This window comes from Vespa velutina, chromosome 23 (assembly GCF_912470025.1).
Source record: "Vespa velutina chromosome 23, iVesVel2.1, whole genome shotgun sequence".
NCBI lineage: Eukaryota > Metazoa > Arthropoda > Insecta > Hymenoptera > Vespidae > Vespa > Vespa velutina.
This window is the reverse complement of record NC_062210.1, coordinates 3,225,009-3,248,255: the sequence shown is the minus strand read 5'-3', so window position 1 is coordinate 3,248,255 and position 23,247 is coordinate 3,225,009. Positions and strand designations below refer to the sequence as shown.

The following is a 23,247-nucleotide window of genomic DNA, read 5'->3' as shown; positions in this document are numbered from 1 at the left end:
TCTCTATATATATATATATATATATATACATTTATAGCACACATACACACACACACATAAATGCTATTGTGTGTACTTCATAATTATATGATAAAGAGAAAAACAACATTTTTTTTAACTCAATATGATATTTAATGATTTCATTTTTATTTTTGAAATTGATGGATTTTTATCGAGAATTTCAACAATTCAAATAAGTAAAATTTTTGAATTAGGTAGTGTTTCGACATGGTGAATTTTGATCATGTGCCAAAAATATAAATAAAAATTCATCCTTTGATGACTATATTTACAAACATACTATTTTAATCCAAAATAAATATTATTTTATGCACTATTTAATGTACCTGCGTTATGATAAAAAATGGAAAACAGAATGTTACATAAATTATAATATTTTCTTATTAACATGCGAAATAACATAGTATAACTTGATTTATGTATTTTTATACATACTCGCTCGTAAATAAAGTAAGGATATAAAAATTATAAAATAAGACGTACCTGTCATATTAGACAAAGATGTGGCTACGTTCGAAAAATGTTTATAATAAATTTATGACAGGACAACGGAAGGTTATTTTAATTAACCAAAAACAAGTAAGGTTTACTTCAAAATCTACTAACTCTACAATTACAAATTCAGATGATTATCCTCCAAAAGAAGCACAAGTGGTTATATGTGGTGGTGGTGTTATGGGAGGCTCAGTCGCTTATTATTTATCTTTAATGGGATTGGGATCTGAAACCGTTCTTGTAGAAAGCAGCAGGTACATATTATGTTTCATTTGAAATTAAATATCAAACATATTATTGTATGCATTACCTTTTTTTTCCAATTACATGAATGCACTTTCATTTCATTATTTTAATTCTTGTTATATCTTGAAGATTGGGAGGTGGTACGACATGGCATGCATCTGGTTTAGTCGGTGCTTTTAAACCAAGTTTAGCACAGGTGAAATTGGCGCAGGATAGTATAGCATTATACAAACATTTAGAAGGAAAAGGTCTTTCTACTGGTTGGAAGCAATGTGGTAGTCTTTCTTTAGCACGTACAAGAGATCGTATGACAGCATTTCGACGAATGAAAGCTCAATCTGTGTAAGAATCTAGTATATAATACAACAATTAATTTTATATGTAATATAACTTTAATATATAAATCTAACTTATTTCACAGATCACGAAATATCGAATGTTACTTGGTTTCACCAGAAGAAGCTAAACAATTGTGTCCATTATTACGCGTAGATGATCTCATTGGTGGATTATGGATTCCTGGTGATGGAGTAGGAGATCCATATCAAATATGTTTAACATTGATTAAAGAAGCTAAAAGGAATGGTATTCATTTCTTTTTTTTTGTAAATTATAAAAAACATTTTATAGGATTTATTTATATCGTTATTATCTCGTTGTTTATTAGGTGTTAGAGTTTATGAAAATTGCAAAGTCACTAAAATCATTAATGAAGATAATCGTATAAAAGCTGTTGAAACCACACATGGCACAATAAAATGTGAACATTTTGTAAATTGTGCTGGATTTTGGGCACGTAACGTAGGAAAACTAAGTGAGCCATATGTAAAGGTTGTATTATTTGTTTTTAATTTAATTTTAATTAAAATTCAGTACATTTGTCCATATAAATATTATCAAAATATTACCAGGTACCTCTTCATCCGGTGGAGCATTATTATTTGCATACGAAGCCTGTTAATGGTTTAGATCCTATGACACCAGTAATACGTGATTTAGATGGCTACATCTACTTCAGAGAAAATAATGGCTGTATATTAGCAGGTGGTTTTGAACCAGTTGCAAAACCAGCATTTGAAGATGGGTCCATACCTGGTTAGATATAGATGTAAATCTGTTTTATGCATCATCGCTTATTGTTTGTAAAAATAGAATTATTTAATGCAATCATTTGTTAAAATATATTTCGTAGACAAGTATCTTTCTGATTGATATCATAATTAATTGCTTTCAGAAAGTACTGATGACAGATTTCTGCCTGAAGATTGGGATCATTTTCATATTTTATTAGAAGAAATGCTTCATAGAATCCCAAGTTTAGGAAATGTAATTTTAGAAAAATTGTGCAATGGTCCTGAAGCGTTTTCTCCAGATTGTAAATGGATCGTTGGAGAAGCTCCAGAAATACGTAATTATTACGTAGCCGCTGGTATGAAAACAGTAAGTAAACGTTTAAATATTTTTTATTTACTCTGAAATCCCTCTAAATAAAATTTTTAATAAGGTTGGTATATCAGCTGCTGGTGGAGTCGGTCGTGCTACTGCAGAATTAATAGTTAATGGGTCAACTTCATTAGATATGTACGAATTAGATGTTTCTCGTTTTCTTGGTTTACACAATAATCGTAAATTTTTACGTGACCGAGTAAAAGAAGTACCTGGAATGCATTATGCATTGCAATATCCTCATCATGAATTTAAAACTGGCAGAAATTTAAGAATGTCACCAATTTATCCGAAACTTAGAGAAGCTGGTGCTGTCTTTGGTCAAGTGATGGGATATGAACGACCATCTTGGTTTCAACTCCTTAATGAAAGTGGTAATCTTATTACGTTCGATATAATTGCATAATTGCACATTAATGAAAATCAAATATACTAACAGTAATATTTAATATAGATTTAGATTCAACTGATATATTCCAGAATTATAAACTGGCATATACAAATACATTTAGCAAGCCACCATGGTTCGAACGAGTTAGTTTGGAGTACGCAACTTGTCGGGAATCAATAGGGCTCAGTGATTATTCTTCTTTTACTAAAATCGACTTATGGGTACTTATTATCTATAAATTAGATATTTATATTTAAGACAATAATTATATAGAATATTGGAATATATAATACATCATTACACAATATAACTCACATCTATTTTTTTAATTTTCTTAGTCTAATGGTATGGAGGTAGTAGATTTATTGCAATATTTATGTTCAAACGACGTTGATGTACCTGTAGGCAGTATCATCCATACTGGAATGCAAAATTATCGCGGTGGTTATGAAAATGATTGCAGCTTAGCACGAATTGCACCAAATCAGTAAGTATATTTTATACAGTTTATATATATATATATATATATATATATATATTTACTATATATATTTACTATATATATTTATATATATATTTTATATATATATATACATATATATATTTATATATATGTGTATGTATATATATATATACACCTATATATAAACTGCTTATTGTATTTCAGCTATATGATGATTGCACCAACCATTCAACAAACACGCTGTAAATACTGGATTAGTAGACATTTGCCATCTGATGGCTCTGTTGCTGTATCTGATGTGACATCAGCATATACTGCAATTTGTATCATGGGACCTGCTACAAGACAATTATTGAGTGAATTAACTGACACAGATTTGAATCCTAAGAATTTCCCATTTTTCACATTCAAAGTATATCTTTGATAAATGTATTTTTTGTTTTTTCTTTTCTTTTTTTGTATTTTTTAAGAAATTTCTAATTCTTTATAGGAGTTAGATGTTGGCCTTGCTAATGGAATTCGTACAATGAATTTAACACATACTGGAGAATTGGGCTATGTCTTGTATATTCCGAACGAAGTAAATGAAATATTTTTGTTTGTTTTAATATAACAATGAACTTATATCAAACTTAGAAGTAGTAATATAAATAAATTGTTGTATATTTTTAGTTCGCACTGCACGTTTACACGAGATTAATAGAAGCTGGTGGAAAATATGGAATAAAGCATGCTGGTTATTATGCAACACGAGCATTAAGAGTGGAAAAATTTTATGCATTTTGGGGCCAGGATTTAGATACTTTTACTACTCCTTTGGAATGTGGTCGCGCATGGAGAGTAAAATTTGATGTAAGTAATAATACGACATATCTTTCCATTATCCATATACATATTTTATAATTTTACTAACAATTATATGTTTTATCCGATAGAAAGGAGTTGATTTCATAGGAAGAGATGCGCTTTTGAAACAACGTGAAGAAGGAGTGAAACGTAAATACGTTCAATTATTGTTAAATGATCATGACCTTGAATTTGATACATGGTGTTGGGGTGGTGAGCCAATATATCGAAATGGAAAATATTGTGGTATGACAACCACTACAGGCTATGGTTTTACATTTAAAAAACAGGTAACAAGTTTTCTCCTAATTTGTAACTTTAAAATCTTCTCTCATTCGATTAATCACCGAATAAATGTAAATGTAATTAAAATTGATTTTAATACATTAATAGATTAGATAATTTGTACTATAGGTTTGTCTTGGATTTGTACAAAACTTTGATTCAAAGGGTCAGCCACAAGAGGTAACAAATGAATATGTATTGTCAGGCGATTACGAAGTGGATGTTGCAGGAATAAAGTTTCACGCAAAATGCCACTTGCATAGTCCAAATTTACCAACTAAGTTCCCTGATAAGGAAAGAGATGCGTATCACGCGACACGTGATCATCATACTTTGTAATTTCTTGTAAGCGTAAGCTTTCGATTTCTGTACAAACAATGTATGTAGAAAGTTTAATAAATTATTTAATAAGTGTCATTCATAAATCACTACATCAAAAACTTGTTTTATAAACGTATTATATATATATATAAAGAGGAACACGCGCATTAAATACATTAATGTTTCTCCATTTGCATTTCATGGCTACAGTCCTTAAAAAACTACACCACCATATATAGTTTTTTTTTTTTTAACTACATCCTATGTCACAGAATTCCAAATGTATCAAAACATTTGGAAAATATTTACTAAATTAACATACCACGATATATTAATCTTAATATCGAATGAATATATACTATATAATTGCTCTTATAACGTAAATTTATATTATTAAATTTAATCTAAAAAAGTTTTTAATGCTATAATATATTGAACACCATTATTTGCATGTATTTCTCAACATGATGCGTTTTATACCGACATTTGTGCTATAACATTTACTATGTATAATGACACACTCTCTCCCCTTCTTCTCATATACATTCTTCGAAAGACACGTTTCATGAGGCTGTATATTCGTTGCTTTCATTCCATTAATGCAACGATAGTTTTTATTAAAATATTAACATAATAATAGGTTTCACTTACTCTAGATCAATTGATACACTTAATATATATTGTTATACAATATCTAGCCATCGAGTAATATTAAGCCCAAAGTATGGTACATCTATTCGTACATCAACAACTTTTTACACGCGATTATTTACGATTGTTTGTTAGTTTTTTTTTTACTGTACATAAATCGACAATGGAAAGCAAAATATCCTATCACTCCGGAATCTCTGGTTCGGGTGTCGGCTGCACTTGTTTTTGAACCATACATGATCGAGCTACAGACTCGAACAATCTGCAATGAAAGCATGAGCTGAATACCACTTATATATAAATATATACATATATATATATATATACATATATATATATATATATGTATATGAAATAAAAAAGAAATATTTATACATACTTTTCAATTTCTGGAGCACAATGAACGAACTCGTGCGTCCAGAATTTGTATGTAGGATTCTTAATGAGTTCGATGAATGTAATAAGAAGCCCCCAAGGATGAGGTCTATTGACAATAAGTCTTTCAAGAAGAACCCTCGTAATTTGTTCCTGTATAGCTTCGGTATTAGCTTCGGCAAATAAATAAAGAAGTGTACAACTGAAATAATGCGTATGACTATTGGGATAGCGAAGCTGATTAGCAATTGCATTTAAAAATAAGTAACGACCTTCGGTATCGAGATCAACAGCAAGATTTTGAAATATGTCCATGTGAGCGGAATGTGCAATCGTGGACATGTTAGGTGTATGACCTTTACTGCGTATGAAAGCAATAGCTTGTGTTCCAACGTAAAGAACCAAAGCGTTCATCAATTGAATATTATACCTTACACCAGCTTCCTGTGAGACTTGTAAATTACTACGTAATTCTGACAAAAAGGTGACCGGAGCACGGGCTTTCAAATAAGAATCTAATTCCTTTTTAAAACTGAGTGGTTGAATCATCGAAGCAAAATTAGTAAGCACTCTAGGAGCGTGTGCGATTTCTTGAAGCATATCGACTTTTAAATTTGGAGTGAACGGATCAGGTAAGCGCATATTTCTTGGGAATGCGCTTAAAATGAGATTTCTCATTTGTATACAATTTGGTGGAATTACGTCACAAAATCCATAATGATAATCGCAAAGAAACTCTGGAAAATCATGTAATAATACCAGTAATACCCGAAGAGTACCTTTATATAGGAGAGTTACGGGTTTTGCCAGTTCTGCATTACGCAGATACGGTGCTAGGTATTTAAATAAATCGATGAGAAGTTGAGCGTACATTCCCCAACATTTTTGCTGTGGAGTAATAGCGAGCATACGTCCAATGAAAACCCTGTGCGAAACAAGCTCTAACCAGGCATAACAAAAGCCCGAAGCTTTGGCAGGTCTCAATATGTGTAACGTATGACAGAAGGCTGTTAAAACTTGATAATTGACTGCCTCTAAAACAGGTTCAGGGGCACAAAGCTCTAAAAAGAGCATGATGAAAATTCGATGATAAGGTAATTGCTGGAAATCTGTACCACGCATTTCATGATCTTGCAGTAACACTCCAGCAACTATTCCAAGTACTTTGTTTAATAAGTTGATTTTTGTATGAGTATTTGTTGTGTCGCCAGAATGTTTGACTAAGAGCGCAACTAAGCGCACAAAAGCGTCTAACGAGTGGAAACATTTCGCGCGAACAACAGAAGGAACTGCATTGGTTTCGGCCAATGCGCGATAACAAAGGTCCACGCACATTTGAGTGCTTAATTTAAAAAATCTAGTTATGAGGTCATCAGTTTTTAAAATGCCATGAATGTTCATTTGATGGACAAACATTCCAAATGCTTTAGTAGGATCACGAGCATGGGTAGGACTATGATGCATTGAAACCCATTCACGTAATAAGTATTCGGTCTTCTCCATTAATCCTGGTGGATCATCGAAATCACGGGCCTGTAATTAAGAAAAAAGAAACAAGTGACAATCGTTATAACAAATGTCTTTTATTTTATACCTAAAATACCGCAGAATTTACTTACTCTCACCTGGAGAATTCCAGAGTGGATGTGTGCTGTCGGTCCTGCAGGAGCACGATCGGCTAATACTGCAGGGTCATGGTTTGCACGTAATGATTCTATTAGACTAGTAAGTCTAAAGAGTGGGATTCTATAAGAGCATAAATATGAATGACATACATAATATATATATATATAAAAGAAAAAACAATATAATATTTATAATATTAACGCAATATTTACCCTTCTGGTGGAGCTCTATGATGTGCTATTCTTACAAGTATTTCAATCGTATGAAACAGATCAGATTCTGTTACATGTGTCGTTTGTCTCTCATCAATGAGATATAGTTGAACCAATTGCATAGCAAATGCAGTTGCCATAGCATTACTAGCATCCATAGCTTGTGCTAGAGCTAAATCATATTGTGGAAGACTGATCAAATGAGATCTAAAATCAAAACATTCGCATTATTTCATATAAATTTGCACTGTGAATTATATGCCGTAGCTATCGCATTTTCTATTTTTAAACATACCTTATTAAACAATCTACGGCTTCAAAATTATAACGAAAATCTTCTCTACATTCTGTTAAGAAACGGGTAACATGTTTGTTCGTCCACTGCATACCATAAGCACGTGGATCTTGAAGACATTTCAGAATGCGTAAATGAAGTTCTCTATAACGCAAGACGATTTCCGAATCCGTCACTCCGCTAGAAATAGTAGGACCATCTAATAATCCTTCTACAGCCTGAAATATTCGTAGACAAAATTGATTTTGTTAATAAGATATTACTTTCAAATATTTTGTGTTATGGCGTTCTTACTTTTTTTAAGAGCGTCATTGCAGCACCTGCATCCCTTGATCTTCTAGTAAGGATAATAGACTCTAAAAGACTATGAAGTGCTACGTGTTGTGGGGGTGGTGCAGCCGGACCCATTGCAGAAAGCAATACATCTACTTCAGCTGCAAGTTTTTCTAACATTGCTCCTACTTCATCGTTACTTACAGCAGCTGCATATGCAGCTACTTGTTGAGCCGTTGCTACTGCAACGGCTGGATTAGTAGCAAACGGAACTACTGCAGTTTCCTTAAAAACAAAAGGAAAAAAAAAAGAGAAAAAAGTGAAAAGAATTGATATTAACGATATTATAAAAACATTATTTCATTAAAAGATTACCGTTACTGGTTTTGGCACAAAAAGTGCTTGTGTATCTCTTTCGGATAATGGTAAGAATCCAGGTATATTTCTGGCAAATTCTTCATAAACAGCCATTTGTTGAGGAGTTATCCCGCCTACTTTTAATCGAATCTGTTCTGGCATCCTTTCAGCTTGATACTTAGCTAAAGGATCACAATATCTTCTTCCTTCTTGTCGTGCAATTTTTCGTAATTCTATTTCATTGAGTAAACGTTTATCCATCTCTGGGATAGCTTTTTCAACAGCAGTCTTTTGTACAAATGCGCAAGCAAGTTCCATATTATCGGCAGCTACAACAGTTGCAGCTTGCTCTGCTAATTCTTTTTGCTGAGGAGTTGTACCCATCATAGCTGTTAGAAAAGCTTGCTTTAAATTTGTACTTATTGATGCTAAAATCTAGAAAAAAAAATAACAACTAATATATTATATAAAAAGAAAAAAAAAAAATGATATATTATACACGATTGTATCGTATATTTTTTTATCATGTAAGTTAATACTTACCTGATCTCTACATGTAATCATAGCCATTCCAGCAGTTAAATTACGAACCATATGACGTGCTGCTGTTCGCATCCTTACTTCTTCAGGATCCAAAGCAAAGTCTTTCCTTACGATTTGTTCACTTGTAGTCAAAGCTATTTTAATAGATCGATCAACAACTGGATGAATCCATTCTTGTATAGCTCTTTCAACAGCAGGACGAACAAATTGTTTTAAATGAGGATGCGTTTGGAACAAAGGTAGCTGAAAATAAAAGATATAATGTAAGAAATTTACAATCTCAATCATATCTTTCAAATGCTAAGATCTATTTATATATACTTGATTATTTATGGTGATATGTTGAGAAATATTGGTAATGCCTGTAACAGATATATCCATATAACTAAAACGTGGTTCTGGTGGTCCAGTAGGTAAAGATGGTGTAGTGTTAGCAGGAGGTGCTGATTGAGCAACAATAGTTCCTGTTGTCGTAGGTCCGACTAATTCTTCAATAGGGGCTTGTGTCTGTTGTTGATTATTTCCTGCTTCTGTTTTCTTATTTGGATGTGACAATTGATAATCCAAGTTACGTAATTTTTCAGGATCTTTTAAATAAACTGCTGGTTTTAATTCCTATACAATCAAATAATTATCTCATTATTTGAACAAGATAAACATAAAAAAATTATAGTTTACGTAGTTGTTGTAAAACTTACTCCAACATCGATGCTTAAGTTTTTACAAAGCACTTCAATTTCAAATTTTAAATTTAATTTTAAGTCTGGCTCTTGATGAAGTTCTGCTAGCACATTCATAATTGCCATTGTCCATGGATTAGGAGGACGAAAAACACGACTTTTCGCACAACTTTCCAAGACTTTTGCAACAAAAGGTACAACATAAAGAAGTTCTTGTTGACCTTTGTGATATGCTTCAACTAACAAGCTTTTTAAATCAATATCCACCTATTGTATTAAAATTGAAATGATATAATAACATATATAATGCATTTTACAAAGATTGTATGCATACAAACAAATAATTTGAATATACTAAAAAAAATTACCTGTAAAATAGGTTTATTTCTACCAAGGGTTAACATTCCAAGCCAATGCCCCAAGTTTTTTAAAAGAGATCGATCAGAAAAATTTGCTATTCCTTTATCACTCCGTAATAATACCTAAGAAAACATATATATACATACATACATACATATATATACATATAAATTGATAGCTATCTAATATAAGATTTACATATAAAGGAATGCTTTGTTGTACTTACCTTGATATTTCTGAATGTTTCTCTAGTTACCATTTTATTAACTTCTGGAAGTTTTAAGCAATCAAGGAAATTAGAATATAAGGCATGAAAATTTAATTCAATGCTAGCACGTTTCATCACTAAATATTGGGCCATCCAAGGCCAATAATCTTCAGTAACTATTTCTCGAATTTCATCACATTTTTGTTGTAAATTGAGTTGACTAAGATTGTTGAAAATAAATGCAGTCTTGTCTTGTAATGCTTCAGGCGGTGTCGTAATTTTTTCCTCTTTATCCGTTGCTACAAGCAACGTATCAATGTTAGTTGCATTTGCAATAGAGGGCTAAAATAAAAACAATTTTTTGATTATATAAGACAATGATGAATAAATATAAAAAATGTTGTTAAATAAAAATATGCTCTAAAAAAAAAAAAAATGTATCTTCTATCAACTTACTCTGGCAGAAAGTGAAGTAGTTGGTGTTGTGGAAGGCTTAGCCTGAGTAGTACTTGTTGTTATAGTTGTTGTTGTAATAGTTTTATATGGTGTTGTAACTGGAGCTAACATAGCAGCTAATGTTTTTGGAAGGACAGGACCTTGAGGTCGAGTAGGAGGTTCTTGTCCTTGTAGACCATATTCTATATACTCTATTAAATGTGGTGGAAATTCACTAAAATGCTGTATGTTCCTCACGTGTTCGCAATATGTTTGATAATCTTTCAAACGACTTTTAAAACGATCCAAAGCTGTTATACCAAAGTAATACATTTTACTACCATCTGGCTTTCTCAAAGCATCCAAAACAAATCTAAGTGCCAATCCAAGTGTCATGTAACTATTAACCAAACCTCTTTCAATAATCCCACCAAATAATTGTGCAGTTATTTGCAGTTCTTTATCTGGATATTGAGGAAAAAAACGATATTCTTCGAATAAATTTCGAAGCATACAATTGAATACCTCTCTTTCTCTTTTGTTTCCTGAATCTTGAAATTTTTTGAGCATATCAAGAACTTCATCAATTGACAATGTGGGATGAGGTGGATGATTGTATATACATTGAAAATAGCTATTTGCTTCGTCTTCAATTTCTTTAGATACATTTTGTGGCATATCAGGAAACAGATTTGATGTTTCAGGTATTCTTGCTTTTTCTATACCCGTTGGTGGACCAAGTCGTCCTAATCCTCCAATTGTACTACCAGGTAATACAGAAGGACCCTGTGTTCCAACTGGGCCAGAATGGAGTTGTGAAGATAATGGTAACATTGGAAATGGGCTTGGAGAAGGTCCTGTTAATCTAGAAGGAGATCCAGGTGCTGAAACTAAGGGTCCTAATGCTCCTGGCAAATTAAATGCAGAACTACTAGGTGGTCCAAGACTAGATCCTAAACCCATAGAAGCAAGACTTGAACTTAAATTTCCAAGTGGATCTACTTGCTTAGAAGAAAATAACTGAAATATTAAAATAGGTATGTGATTAAGTTATGGCCAAGTATAATTGATGTTTCAAGATACATGTGCATATATACCTGCCCTCCTAATGTCGCAGGATTAAATGGTTCTAATCCTCTATGTCTTAGAACCCCTGGTGGTGGAGGTCTACTCATAGTGGTTTTATTTAACATTAAACTGCAATTTTGTACCATCGTCATTATTGCTTCAGAACACTCTTGAGAAACACTCCTAAAAATAAAAGATTATCTGATTATTAATGAGTAAACCTACAGGAAAGATTCTTTTTTTTTTTTTTTTTTTTATGTTAAAATTAAATCAAAGAACTTTTATTGAAAAATAGAAAAATACTAAAATTATGAAACTTACCCGGCACATACTTGCAAACAAGCAAGAATAGTTGTGAGTGTTTCTTGTGGAAGCTGACTTGCTTTTGGCACTGTAGGATCCTCTTTTATACCAGGACCCATCACTTGCGGACACCGTCTATGTAAAAATTTTACACAAGCAGCAACAAAAACTTCTCCATGGTCTCTAATTTTATCTGTCAACCATTTTTCTAATTTCAAATATTCTCGTCGAGATGCTAGACATGCTAGATCAATGACAAATGGAAAAGATTGCGCGTTCAATAATGCTGATAATGCTTTAAGATCTTGTGCAACATCTAAAATGCGAGACAATCTTGTCTGATCATGGTCACCACGTATGTACCATTCAGCCATTGCATGCATAATAATGGATTTTATTTTAACATTATTTGCATGCCACGCATGATGTAAAATCACTGCAGAATTTGGATGATTCCCAAGAAAGATGGGCATAAGTGTACTGAGTAATTCTTGCCTAAGTAAAGTTATAGGCGGATTAATTTGTAATAAAGCTAAGACAAGTACGTCTGGACAATGTTGAATAGGCCATTTAAATATTTCTTGAACTGGTCCATATAAACCCCTCTCAGCCATATGTAGAAGCAGTTCAACGACATACAAAGATCTCCATGTTTGTGCTTCCTTACTATCTCCTTCAGGAGCTGCTTTCAATACATCAACAGTAACCGAATGGTATGGATAATCAGCAAAACAAAATATGTCAGGACACTTCAAAATTTGTTGTACTAAAGAAAATTGACCCTCTACATTTTCCCAATGTCGATAAAAAAGTTCAACAGGGAACACATCTGGAGGATACCCTTGATGTTGCAAACCTAATCTTAAGCCCATGATTAGCAAATTTAATCCTTGTCTATCTTTAATGATAAACTCAGCATGGTCCAATTTCACGATCACCTCATTCCACAATAATGTTGATTGCTGCAATACACACAAATATATAATGAATATTAAATATAGAGACAAAAGACGTACATGTGTTGTCCGTATATATTATGAAACATAAATATCAAAGTTGCTTATGTTACATACTATTTCCTTTAAAGCTTGAACAAAAACTTCAACGTTCCAAGTTGTGGGAGCAATACTTTCTGAAGTTTTTTCTTTATTAGCATCTTGAGTAGAAGCAGAGTTCCCCCAAAATGATTGTAAGCCTCCAGCATCATCAAGACTATTACAACTGCGTGCCATATGAGCTAAAACTCGAGCAACGCATGCTGGAGATATTTCTCTAGCCCCTAAACCAGCTAATGCCGATCTACATTCTTCTACGCTACTAGTAAATCCGTATCCTAATTCCATGATCAACTCCACTAATGAATTGCCATCCTAAAATAGCCGTTTGGAAATAATAATATGTTCTTAATAAAAATAAAAATAAAAATAAAAGTTGTACCAACCATTTGATTGACAGCCATGTTTAATTCAATTTTGGCTTGCGGAGTTTCCCCGTCGCCTGGATACAAGAGTGGTGCTAGCACCACTGGTACCAGTTCACGGGGAAAATCGCGCCTTAAATTCTTGAGAAATTTTTCCTTTGCTTCGGAAGAAACACCAAATTGATTAGGAATATGAAAAACCTGTGAAAGTATAAGATGCAAAACTTCTGGCGACGAATCGTGTAAGCCTTCCTCGTGATGCTTATTGCTTGTCTCCGAATTAATATAATTTTTTATTAATTCAGGTAGTTGTTTTTTAATGTGCTCGTGAGCCAATGCACGAATATCGATATTTTCAGAATGTTGTAGTACAATCGCAAAAGCAACTTCCTGTACTAGCGTCAGCCCAAGTACCTTCTTCAGATGTAAAAAAAACTTTGGCGATGAATTCAAAGTCTAAAAACAATGATTCAAATGAGCTATGGAGATAAACCATATCATTCTAAATAAGGTTAGATTCCTTCTTTATTATATTACTTCTTTTATATTTATCTATATATCAGGATAAAGGTAATAATGGTAATAACAGAACATGCAATAATAAACCTTCTGATGATGTAAAGGATGATCTATTGCAAAACAGAAGTTAGAAATCAGAGAAGGCTTGCTGAGCAGATTGGTACACTCTTGCTTTAGAAGCTGTACTTGAAAATAATCCTTAGCACTTGATTCTGGTGGCTCTCCGGTTGAGAAATCGACGTAAGAGAGCAAAGAGCGCAGCAAATGTCGGTCTGCCTCCAGACCTTTCCACTGTACCAACTGAAATAGAAAACAATGACTGATTTTATAATTAACAATAATTTCTTATAAATATTTGCTTTATATAAGATCAATAGAGAAATTAGTGTATAAAAGATATATTTTATATAAATATAAAATAAATATAAGTCAGCTTACAGTATGCTTTATAGTCTATATTATATTTAAAGTAGTATGAAAATATTTTAAGATCAACTTATGGACGTTCGTACGTTGCATACTAATGGCGTAACTCCAAACGGAAAAGTTAAGTTCACAGAAGGTAAGACAAAAAGTTCGATAAATTGAATACTAATTCGAAAGAGTACGTTAGAACGTAATAATTTGAAGTTAGAAGCCAAGTTCAAGATACATTAGTGCATGATGGTTATAAGCGACAACATGGACTATGTAAATGGAAAATAATTGAGTGCATTCTAACGATAATTACTAATTATAAGGTATTTTTAACAATAAAATAAAGAAAAATAATCAAATATAATGCTTGGGAAACATATTGCGCTATCCTCGCGGACGGCGTGCCGCGTAGGAGAAGGGGTAAAGGAGATGTGCAATAGAACAACAGGTCCTTAGACCTTTTTCTTTTTTCTTTTTCTTTTCTTTTCTTTTTTTTTTTTTTTTTTTTTTTTTTTGTTAACTTACAATTGATATTTCTTTGCAGCTGTCCCGAAAATTTTTCTTAGTCAAATTAGCAACCAAGTAACTGATTTGTGACAAAGTAAAAGACAACGAGTCCAGGTTCATAGTTCCATGAATACGACCTCGAAAGCTTCAAACACGTTTGAAGCTTTCTTCGGTATCCACGAATTGCCTCCCCGGATTCTTTCCTCGTTAAAAGCATGAAAACTACATTGGCACAGTCCTGCGACCAACATCGGGATTAATATTTTGAAATACTATTTCAGATCAACGTCATGGCGAGCACAACAGGATAATACTGAAAACGTAACACCGGGATATCACACCACACACCAGTCACACTTGGTCACACTCCACTGACCTCTTCAACTACTTCAACTAAATTCCTACTTGAATCAGCTAATAGTAGTAATTTCTATGATCTACCGATAGAGTACACTGTAGCGGACCAATAAGAGCGTTTCAACGGATGTCGATTACTTCAACGAAATATATTAATATGTTATTTGTTTATAAAACTGTCTCATCTCACTTTTTATTTATTATCAGTATTAATATTTTAATAGAGAAAAATAAATTAAATATTATCTTTAACAATTTTCTACTTTTTGTCCAATAACAATAATTATATAATTCTTATCAATTTTTTTTGTTTTCGATAACAGTATTAGTCAAATTTCTTCCTTAAATCGATCAAGCTAATGATTAAAGAAAAATTTAATTTCGAAATATCTTACCGATATTACGTCAGATCGATTAGGTTAAATATATATGAAATCATAAAAATCATATCAAGTCTCACTTCCCTAACTTATAACTTTCTGAACACATTTCGAGCCTAGATAGAATCTGTAAGGATAGAATTAGAGTTGATAATCGTAACTTTATGAACGGTAAAAAGAAGTTGCTGGAAGACATAGATCTTCTACCTGAGAATTGCGTGCAATTTAAAGAGCATATTTTATATCGAATAAAATTATAAATAAATTTTTCGGTATGTCTGACTGGGATACTGCGCCTATTACTTTGCGAAAACGTGCACCTAAAGCTTCTACATTAAAATCCGAACAGGTACTGTATAAAATAGTATTTAGACGTATTAAGAATATACTATGGCATTTCAATACTGTTTATTTAAGAAAAACTATGAAATCAATGTTTTTAAATTATATCTAGATATAAATGTAGCAACATACTATATAACAAATGAATATTATATATAACAAATGAAATAGTTTTTAGGAAAACAAGAAGGACAAATAAACAAAATTAGTTACTAAGGAAAGAAAAAATCGGAGAACTCTATGATCTCACTAACCGTATCGAGCTAACATTTGTATCGAGCCTAATTATTGCGGGAGATTCATTTTTTTTCCTCATCAGGACCAATTATATAAAAGTAGTTGTGTAACAATATTTTTATTTACAGGCAGTAAATGCAGCTCGACGTCAGGGTTTTGCTATTGAAACACAGGCAAAATGTAAGTTTCATTAAATATAATATTCATAGGAAAAAAAGAAAAGATATCTTCAAATGTTAAAAAAGATGTACGAATAAATACTGAAATATTCACTAACATGATTATTCTGATTAATTTGAATATATAAAATTTACTAATATTACAGAAATTAAAATTTATTAAAACCAATATTATAAATTAATATTTATATACGTTTTATTCGTAAAAGAAAATCTTTAGAAACATGTATTGATTGTAACATGTCCTTTGATTTATTTTATGTCAGGGGGTGGTGGTGCAAATAAACAACACGTTACCACAAAGAATACGGCTAAATTAGATCGTGAAACTGAGGAACTAAAACACGATAAAATTCCTCTTGATTTGGGAAAGCTTATACAGCAAGGTCGACAAAGTAAAGGATTATCGCAGAAAGATCTTGCTACGGTAATATAGTGTAGCTCAGATATATTAATTTATATCTGCAAAATGTATTGTAAAACTTTTATTAAAGATTGATCTGTGTGCATCATAAAAAAAAAAAAAAATGCAAAGCAATTATAAACACAAGAAATTTTAAGTAGTATAAAATGATGAAAAACTATTGAAGTAAGTCATCATTTTAAGGTGCGTTGATTTAATTAGCTAATTGTTAGATAACAATAAATTAGCTAATTACTTCTGAATGGTAATATTTGGTGTCTTGTGATTATAACTTGAAAAGTAATTGTTATATTACGTTTATAGTTATACTTAATGTTATTAATCAAATATGTTTTCTTGTTTTACAGAAAGTGAATGAAAAGGCACAAGTAATAAATGATTACGAAGCAGGCCGTGGAATCCCCAATCAAATGGTTATTGGTAAAATTGAGCGAGTACTTGGCATAAAATTGAGGGGAAAGGATCGTGGGAAACCATTAATAGCCCCCGGGACGAAGAAGTGAATCTCGGGGGAGTTGGAATCTTTACTTTCTATCCTTATATATTGCTCCAGCAAAAACTGTAAGAAAGATGGTAGAAACAAAGTAATTGAATTACCTACCTTTCTTTCCTTTGGTTATTTTGATATTACGTGCTACAGTTTCTTTTTCTGTAAAATAAAACAAGTGATACTTATGAATACATATTAGAATATCATAATTATAAATTCAATAAAGTTTATTCAATTACCTTTATATGAACATTTATTGAATCTATTCTGATTATAAATTACTAATGCATACTGTGAGTTGAATTATAAATCAATGATGAAATAAAATTATTAATTTATGATAGAATACCAAATAGTGATCATTCTACGAGCATAAAACCATAATATATAGATAGAAATAGTTGATCGTTAACTATTTTGTGTGTGTATATATTTTAGTATAAAAAACATTGATATTTTATTTTTATATAATATTTGCATATAAATATCTGTAATTATGATTATATGTGAAACTCAAAGATATGTATGAAAGCAAAGACTTTATTCATATATCACCATAATAATTTCATATATTATATTCAATATTTTAATCCTTTCTCAATGGGAAACTGCTACTTTTTATACCGTCTTTGGTAATAATTTTTATGCTTATCCCATCGCCAGTATAAATATCTCTTTCCGCAGCAGATATGAAAACATCTTTCAGTACTAATAAAGCCTTTTCTTGTGTAAGTAATTCAGGTTCAATACCTTCTTGATTTTTATATCCAATCTAAAAATTACATAAAAGAATTGAAATTGTTTTTATCAGTCTACTTCCTTCTGATTTTATTCATAAATATTGATAGTATACCTGATTATCAAGAAGAGGCTGTAAAAGTGCACCAGCAGATCCACCGGCTCTATATGTAGATCTTTCACAGTGTCCTATTGGATCATAACTATAGACACATCCTTTTCCATTCTCATCTAATCCAGCAAGTACGTTACTGACATAATAGGGAAAAAATCTTTTATAATACAGCATAGCTGAGAGCATTTGTGCTACAGCTGGTGTTGACATCTTTTTCTGATGTTCATGCTCATACATCTATTAAAATTATCGTAGTAAATAGTTTTGTTATAAATTAATACAAATATTTACATTTTCTAATTTTGAAGCTAACTTACCTGCATGCGAGCAGATAATAATCGAGTCAAACTTAATGTATCACACCAACAACCAGAACAACCTAAAACAGTAGTATTTGACAGAGGAAACAATTTTTCTTGTTCTCGAGTACAAATAGAATACCCTGTACTAAGTCGATTATCTGCAGCAATTATGCAAAAATCATCACCAGCAAGAGCAATCACACTCCTAAAAGATTTTAACAAACAAATTAATGTTTAACAATTGATTAATATGAATAATTAGACTCATAAAAAATATATGACAAATACATTAATGAACTTTATTATATTTATTGATGCATATATATATATATATATATATAAATCCGAATGAATGAATTGAATAAATTAAAACTGAATGAATGAATTAAATAAATTGAATCTATAGTTTGATTTTGAAAATCATTGATTTTAAACAATATTAGGTTATCTTATATTTTACCCTCCATTATCAGCATAAGGACTGAAATGGACTTGCTTAATTCCTTCTCTTTCATAATCAGGTAAACCTCGTGATATTTTACTCTGAGAATAGAGAGCCATATTTTGTAAGAAACAAAAATTGAACTTTCAAAAGAAATTAGGACCAACTACAACGACTGCGAATGACACTACACTTTCTATCGAACTTGGTAAATTCGTATGCTTGCAGCGCTAATCATTCTGTTGAAACAAGATGATTTTCAATTGGTCGCGTTATTTTCGTATCAACCAATCATATACATGAATTGAACGTAAATACGTTGTCTTACAAATCAATGAAAAGTGCCATAAATAATGTAATAAAAAAAACTCTCAGTAGGGTTTATAAACATTTTAGCCTTACAATAGATAATTTATTTATTATAGTAAAAGCGAGTAAATAATTTTATAATATTGGTTACTCAAATATTAAAAAATTTGATATTTTTTGATAAAATGTAGGAGGCATAGTTTTCCTTAATTCTTCTTTATCTAACCATTGATATTTTAAATCGTTTGCAATAGATCCATTTATGTATCGAGCTAAAAAGTAAAATACCTTTGCTCCACACTTATCGCTTTTTTTATTATCCTGCTCTAAATATTTATATTTATGGAAACCAATTGGTGCATTTCCATAAAATTTAACAGTCATTTCTGTACCACAAAATTCTTGCAATACTCTTTCTGCTGCCTTTAACATTATAAAAAAGATTTTTTCATATACTGCCTTTTTATCAAATATATATGAATAATACTGACTTTTAGATACTGACTTGCCTCATCGTTTCTCCATCTTTTCTAAGACCTTGAGGAGGAATCCAGGAAGCAGTATTATTGACATTTTGTTCTACAAGGAAAACTAATGTTCTGTCTAAATTATACATATGACTAGTTTTATCATTAGATTTATCAAATTCTGAAATAAAAAATATATCTTATTTGAAGATATTCTTATTAATAGTTTTTGTAATAAATTATTAAAGTACATTATCAATAATAATACATATTTTCAAATGTATATAGATAACATTGAGACAATATTCAATTTAATTATCTTATTTATATACCTGTAATTCTAGATGCAAATTGAAAGTTTTTTAATTCTTCTTGGCAATTATCTTCAAACTCTTGCGCTGTTTGCAACGAAACAATGTCAGTATCTGCAATATTTGATTCTAATGGTTGATTTTGCTCAAGTTTCTCCTTTTCAAGTTTAAGCTCATGGTCTGACTTCATACTATTTTCATATTCTATTCTTTTTAATAAATTATAATAATTTGTTTCCATTTCATTCATGGGTTTTGTAATAATCGGATGACGTTCAAGACATACAGCACTTAACAGATCCCACCTTGATTTGGAGGAAGTATTTATTAATCTTTTGCAATGCCATTGAGAAGCAGAAAATGTATTTTTTACTTCTTTCAAAATGCCTGTAAAAATTGATTCCATGAACAATATATTACACTGGAATACTATTATTATAACTACTAATACTATAAAATGAAATACTATTATTATACAATTTTATTTACTTAATGAAACATCAAATTTCAATGATGCTTTGAATGCCTGTTTGAACATTTTTTATTTTTTTAAATATAACCTAAAAGATTATAATTTTTAATTTCATTAAACGTGTCAATATGAAGTATACGTATTATACTTTTTATAAGTTAGATTTTTAATTTAACTTATTGTAATTTTGTATATACTTTTATACAAATTATGCTATGACACGTTTGATTCGAAATCAAATAAGTGGTAGAATAAAGAGTCAAAGATACGGCCATTAAGTTGACTTCGTAAAAACGATACTAGAGACATTAGAAAGTTTGGTTAAATTACACTTTTGTTAAATTGTAAGAAGTCTAAATTTATTTCTAAATTATAAACCAAATATGCAAAAAATATATATATATATATAAAACATCTTTGTTGTTACAATTATTTTCTTTTTTATCATTGTTCGATTAAACTTAATTTCTTTTACAAAAACGGAAGAGCAGAGCATATAAATTAATCATAAAGATAATATTTTCATTGTTTGATATATTGTATTAATTATATACATAACATGCAAAGATTAAATTTTTTTTCTATATTACATTTTGATTTCAGATTTGGTTCCACATTTGATTATGGATATTGTACTATTATAACCAAAAAATAAAAAGTGAAGGATATAAAGTTTTTGTTTAGTTTACTGTAAATATAAAAAAGAAGCGGAATCAATTTTTTTGTAATCAAATATTCCGAATTACAATATGAGAATCGCAGTTGAAGGATGTGCTCATGGCGAATTGGAAATTATATATGACACTATACAGGAGATTGAAAGAGTCAATGGAAAAAAAATAGATTTACTTGTATGCTGTGGTGATTTTCAATCAACGAGGAATTTATGTGACTTAAAATGTATGGCAGTACCTGATAAATATAAAGACATGTGTACTTTTTACAAGTAAGTATAAATGATAAGGAATTATAATTTTTTAATAATATAAAGTATTATTGTTAAAGTTATTTTGAATACTAATTTAGTATAAATATCTCATAGATATTACTCAGGAGAAAAGGTCGCTCCATTATTAACTATTTTTATTGGTGGTAATCATGAAGCTTCAAACTATCTTCAAGAGTTACCATATGGTGGATGGGTTGCTCCTAATATTTATTATCTTGGCTATGCCAACGTTATACAAATAGGTGGGATTAGGATCGCTGGAATTTCTGGTATTTATAAGAGTCAAGATTGGATGCAAGGACATCACGAAAAACCACCATATACAAAAAGCACAATTCGCAGCGTTTATCACATTAGAAACATAGAAGTATATCGATTAAAACAGGTAATTATAAACATAAATGTATTCATGTTTACATTTATTAATAATTGTAAACTATATGCAACATATTATTTATAAGAAATTTCAAATTTTTACTAATAGATATCTGGTAAAATTGATATTTTTTTATCTCATGATTGGCCAAATGGAGTGACAAAATATGGAAATGAGGATAAGCTTTTAAAGGGCAAACCATATTTTAAGTATTTATCTTTTGTCATTGTACTTCAATTTAGGTTAAAAAATCTAAAAACAACATGCAGTATATAAAGCATTATATTGTAGGGCTGATATTGAAAACAACACACTTGGTAGTCCAGCAAACATGGAACTTTTGAAATACCACTATCCATCATATTGGTTTTCTGCACATTTACATTGTAAATTTGCAGCACTTATTCCTGAAAAAGATGGTACAAGAGTAACCAAATTTTTAGCATTGGATAAGTGTTTGCCAAAAAGGAAATTTCTTCAAGTTGTAGAAATAAACGATAATCCAAATTTACCATTAACTCTCAGCTATGATTTAGAATGGTTAACAATTCTTTATTTAACAAATCACCTGCTTAGTGTTAAAAATGGCATTCATTACATGCCTGGGCAAAATGGCAATGGTAGATGGACGTACACACCAACTACAGAAGAAAAGGAGAATGTATTAAAGAAATTTAATTATGATTTAAAAGTACCAATAAATTTTATACAAACTGTTAAACCTTATGACCCAGAGTTAATGGATGACCAAAATGAAATACCAAAATTAATAATAAATAATCAAACTACAAAATTTTGTAATACCTTGGGGATAGATGATCCATCAGTATTATTGCAAATTATATTAAATTCGAAGGAAAAAAAGGCAAATGAAACAATACTAGAATCAACATTAGAAAGTACATTGGAATCTAGTGATATCTCTATCACATACGAGGACGATAGTGCATGCGAGAATAGCACAAAGAATTCTATAGATATGGTTGATGAAAATTTTAGTGATGTACTACCAGTAGAAAGTATAGAATCTGATAGTAAGTATTAAATGATAGTGTACAACTATATAATTAATAAAAAGAATTTACCTCCTAATTATTATAACTATATACATTATTCCACTTTTATCTTGCAGGCAATAATCACATTACACAGGTAGAACCAAATTGTAAAAAGTTTAAAAGAAGAAACTATTCTATATATTCTAATACTCTTTAAATGCAAGTGAAATTTTCTTTAAAAAGACAAAAGTATATCAGTGTAAAACCTTATAGCCTTCCTATTCCAAATCTTTCACACATTACATGTTTCTATAAATTAACTCTTTAAAGTATCGTATATATACATCATGAAAATATATATAAAACAAAGTGATATAATATCTTGATTAGTGAAGATCAATGATCGATTCATAAATGCACGAATTATATATATAATTTCAATTATATCTGATTTACAAATCATTGAAATTACATTACATTATAACATTTCATTGTATATTACACAATTTTATATATATATATATATATATATATATATATATATATATATATATATATATATATATATTTTTTTTTTTAATATAAATAGGTTAAAT

General features: G+C 30.6%; 6 protein-coding genes across 15 annotated transcripts; 3 read left to right on the top strand and 3 right to left on the bottom strand.

Annotated features, from left to right (window-relative positions):
- Window positions 1-90: 90 nt before the first annotated feature.
- LOC124956820 (pyruvate dehydrogenase phosphatase regulatory subunit, mitochondrial) lies at window positions 91-4,710 on the top strand. 5 transcript variants are annotated; one of them, XM_047513121.1, is made up of 15 exons: window positions 93-471; window positions 647-770; window positions 892-1,104; window positions 1,184-1,347; window positions 1,430-1,593; window positions 1,674-1,857; window positions 1,997-2,202; window positions 2,267-2,582; window positions 2,663-2,820; window positions 2,938-3,086; window positions 3,267-3,474; window positions 3,553-3,642; window positions 3,735-3,914; window positions 3,998-4,198; window positions 4,323-4,710. In XM_047513121.1, exons 2-15 carry the CDS (start codon window positions 697-699, stop codon window positions 4,530-4,532), a joined length of 2,517 nt encoding a protein of 838 aa, XP_047369077.1. In that variant the 5' UTR covers window positions 93-471; window positions 647-696; the 3' UTR covers window positions 4,533-4,710. The 5 variants fall into 5 exon arrangements, with proteins under 5 accessions (XP_047369078.1, XP_047369074.1, XP_047369077.1 ...); XM_047513119.1 differs by having other exon boundaries at window positions 566-770; XM_047513120.1 differs by having other exon boundaries at window positions 93-576.
- On the bottom strand, window positions 4,578-15,322 carry LOC124956819 (CCR4-NOT transcription complex subunit 1). 2 transcript variants are annotated; one of them, XM_047513117.1, is made up of 19 exons: window positions 14,782-15,322; window positions 13,927-14,139; window positions 13,342-13,776; window positions 12,974-13,270; window positions 11,919-12,862; window positions 11,627-11,780; window positions 10,551-11,549; window positions 10,113-10,436; window positions 9,895-10,008; window positions 9,545-9,793; window positions 9,168-9,461; window positions 8,847-9,089; window positions 8,322-8,738; window positions 7,968-8,231; window positions 7,674-7,891; window positions 7,379-7,585; window positions 7,166-7,286; window positions 5,545-7,073; window positions 4,578-5,427 (listed from the first exon to the last, which is right to left on the bottom strand). In XM_047513117.1, exons 1-19 carry the CDS (start codon window positions 14,881-14,883, stop codon window positions 5,349-5,351), a joined length of 7,203 nt encoding a protein of 2,400 aa, XP_047369073.1. In that variant the 5' UTR covers window positions 14,884-15,322; the 3' UTR covers window positions 4,578-5,348. The 2 variants fall into 2 exon arrangements, with proteins under 2 accessions (XP_047369073.1, XP_047369072.1); XM_047513116.1 differs by having other exon boundaries at window positions 7,160-7,286; window positions 14,782-15,309.
- A 218-nt stretch (window positions 15,323-15,540) lies between these two features.
- LOC124956824 (endothelial differentiation-related factor 1 homolog) lies at window positions 15,541-17,416 on the top strand. Its single transcript, XM_047513130.1, has 4 exons — window positions 15,541-15,849; window positions 16,208-16,259; window positions 16,525-16,685; window positions 17,030-17,416. Exons 1-4 carry the CDS (start codon window positions 15,775-15,777, stop codon window positions 17,183-17,185), a joined length of 444 nt encoding a protein of 147 aa, XP_047369086.1. The 5' UTR covers window positions 15,541-15,774; the 3' UTR covers window positions 17,186-17,416.
- LOC124956823 (proteasome subunit beta type-1) lies at window positions 16,729-18,989 on the bottom strand. Of its 3 annotated transcripts, none has more exons than XR_007103377.1 (5): window positions 18,788-18,989; window positions 18,343-18,532; window positions 18,026-18,262; window positions 17,412-17,944; window positions 16,729-17,331 (listed from the first exon to the last, which is right to left on the bottom strand). XR_007103377.1 is itself a non-coding variant. In XM_047513129.1 (5 exons), the coding sequence occupies exons 1-4, from the start codon at window positions 18,886-18,888 to the stop codon at window positions 17,759-17,761; spliced, it is 714 nt and encodes a 237-aa protein (XP_047369085.1). In that variant the 5' UTR covers window positions 18,889-18,989; the 3' UTR covers window positions 16,729-17,331; window positions 17,728-17,758. The 3 variants fall into 3 exon arrangements, 2 of the variants coding, with proteins under 2 accessions (XP_047369085.1, XP_047369084.1); XM_047513129.1 differs by having other exon boundaries at window positions 17,728-17,944; XM_047513128.1 differs by having other exon boundaries at window positions 16,729-17,944.
- A 178-nt stretch (window positions 18,990-19,167) lies between these two features.
- LOC124956822 (39S ribosomal protein L46, mitochondrial) lies at window positions 19,168-23,137 on the bottom strand. 3 transcript variants are annotated; one of them, XM_047513126.1, is made up of 5 exons: window positions 20,526-20,756; window positions 20,346-20,416; window positions 19,878-20,243; window positions 19,584-19,726; window positions 19,168-19,501 (listed from the first exon to the last, which is right to left on the bottom strand). In XM_047513126.1, exons 2-5 carry the CDS (start codon window positions 20,392-20,394, stop codon window positions 19,226-19,228), a joined length of 834 nt encoding a protein of 277 aa, XP_047369082.1. In that variant the 5' UTR covers window positions 20,395-20,416; window positions 20,526-20,756; the 3' UTR covers window positions 19,168-19,225. The 3 variants fall into 3 exon arrangements, with proteins under 3 accessions (XP_047369082.1, XP_047369083.1, XP_047369081.1); XM_047513127.1 differs by lacking the exons at window positions 20,346-20,416; window positions 20,526-20,756 and adding an exon at window positions 20,919-23,137 and having other exon boundaries at window positions 19,878-20,161; XM_047513125.1 differs by having other exon boundaries at window positions 20,346-20,755.
- On the top strand, window positions 20,550-22,893 carry LOC124956821 (lariat debranching enzyme). Its single transcript, XM_047513123.1, has 6 exons — window positions 20,550-20,672; window positions 20,932-21,274; window positions 21,371-21,662; window positions 21,762-21,862; window positions 21,945-22,687; window positions 22,786-22,893. The coding sequence occupies exons 2-6, from the start codon at window positions 21,078-21,080 to the stop codon at window positions 22,866-22,868; spliced, it is 1,416 nt and encodes a 471-aa protein (XP_047369079.1). The 5' UTR covers window positions 20,550-20,672; window positions 20,932-21,077; the 3' UTR covers window positions 22,869-22,893.
- Window positions 23,138-23,247: the final 110 nt, after the last annotated feature.

Excerpts from the sequence above, each read along its gene's own strand:
- LOC124956823 (XM_047513128.1), bottom strand. The coding sequence starts at position 18,888 with ATGGCTCTCTATTCTCAGAGTAAAATATCACGAGGTTTACCTGATTAT. Across the intron at positions 18,533-18,787 it reads CCTTATGCTGATAATGGAGG|GAGTGTGATTGCTCTTGCTG; the intron begins GTAAAATATAAG and ends AAAATCTTTTAG. Across the intron at positions 18,263-18,342 it reads TATTATCTGCTCGCATGCAG|ATGTATGAGCATGAACATCA; the intron begins GTAAGTTAGCTT and ends TAATTTTAATAG.
- LOC124956821 (XM_047513123.1), top strand. The coding sequence starts at position 21,078 with ATGAGAATCGCAGTTGAAGGATGTGCTCATGGCGAATTGGAAATTATA. Across the intron at positions 21,663-21,761 it reads AAGTATATCGATTAAAACAG|ATATCTGGTAAAATTGATAT; the intron begins GTAATTATAAAC and ends TTTTACTAATAG. Across the intron at positions 22,688-22,785 it reads AGAAAGTATAGAATCTGATA|GCAATAATCACATTACACAG; the intron begins GTAAGTATTAAA and ends TTTATCTTGCAG.
- LOC124956819 (XM_047513116.1), bottom strand. The coding sequence starts at position 14,883 with ATGAACCTGGACTCGTTGTCTTTTACTTTGTCACAAATCAGTTACTTG. Across the intron at positions 11,550-11,626 it reads CTGCGACATTAGGAGGGCAG|TTATTTTCTTCTAAGCAAGT; the intron begins GTATATATGCAC and ends TTAATATTTCAG. Across the intron at positions 7,892-7,967 it reads CAATGACGCTCTTAAAAAAA|GCTGTAGAAGGATTATTAGA; the intron begins GTAAGAACGCCA and ends CGAATATTTCAG.
- LOC124956822 (XM_047513126.1), bottom strand. The coding sequence starts at position 20,394 with ATGTTCAAACAGGCATTCAAAGCATCATTGAAATTTGATGTTTCATTA. Across the intron at positions 20,244-20,345 it reads GAAATTTGATGTTTCATTAA|GCATTTTGAAAGAAGTAAAA; the intron begins GTAAATAAAATT and ends CAATTTTTACAG. Across the intron at positions 19,727-19,877 it reads ATTTGCATCTAGAATTACAG|AATTTGATAAATCTAATGAT; the intron begins GTATATAAATAA and ends TTTTTATTTCAG.
- LOC124956824 (XM_047513130.1), top strand. The coding sequence starts at position 15,775 with ATGTCTGACTGGGATACTGCGCCTATTACTTTGCGAAAACGTGCACCT. Across the intron at positions 15,850-16,207 it reads CTACATTAAAATCCGAACAG|GCAGTAAATGCAGCTCGACG; the intron begins GTACTGTATAAA and ends TTTTATTTACAG. Across the intron at positions 16,686-17,029 it reads CGCAGAAAGATCTTGCTACG|AAAGTGAATGAAAAGGCACA; the intron begins GTAATATAGTGT and ends CTTGTTTTACAG.
- LOC124956820 (XM_047513118.1), top strand. The coding sequence starts at position 523 with ATGTGGCTACGTTCGAAAAATGTTTATAATAAATTTATGACAGGACAA. Across the intron at positions 1,348-1,429 it reads TAAAGAAGCTAAAAGGAATG|GTGTTAGAGTTTATGAAAAT; the intron begins GTATTCATTTCT and ends GTTGTTTATTAG. Across the intron at positions 2,583-2,662 it reads TCAACTCCTTAATGAAAGTG|ATTTAGATTCAACTGATATA; the intron begins GTAATCTTATTA and ends TATTTAATATAG.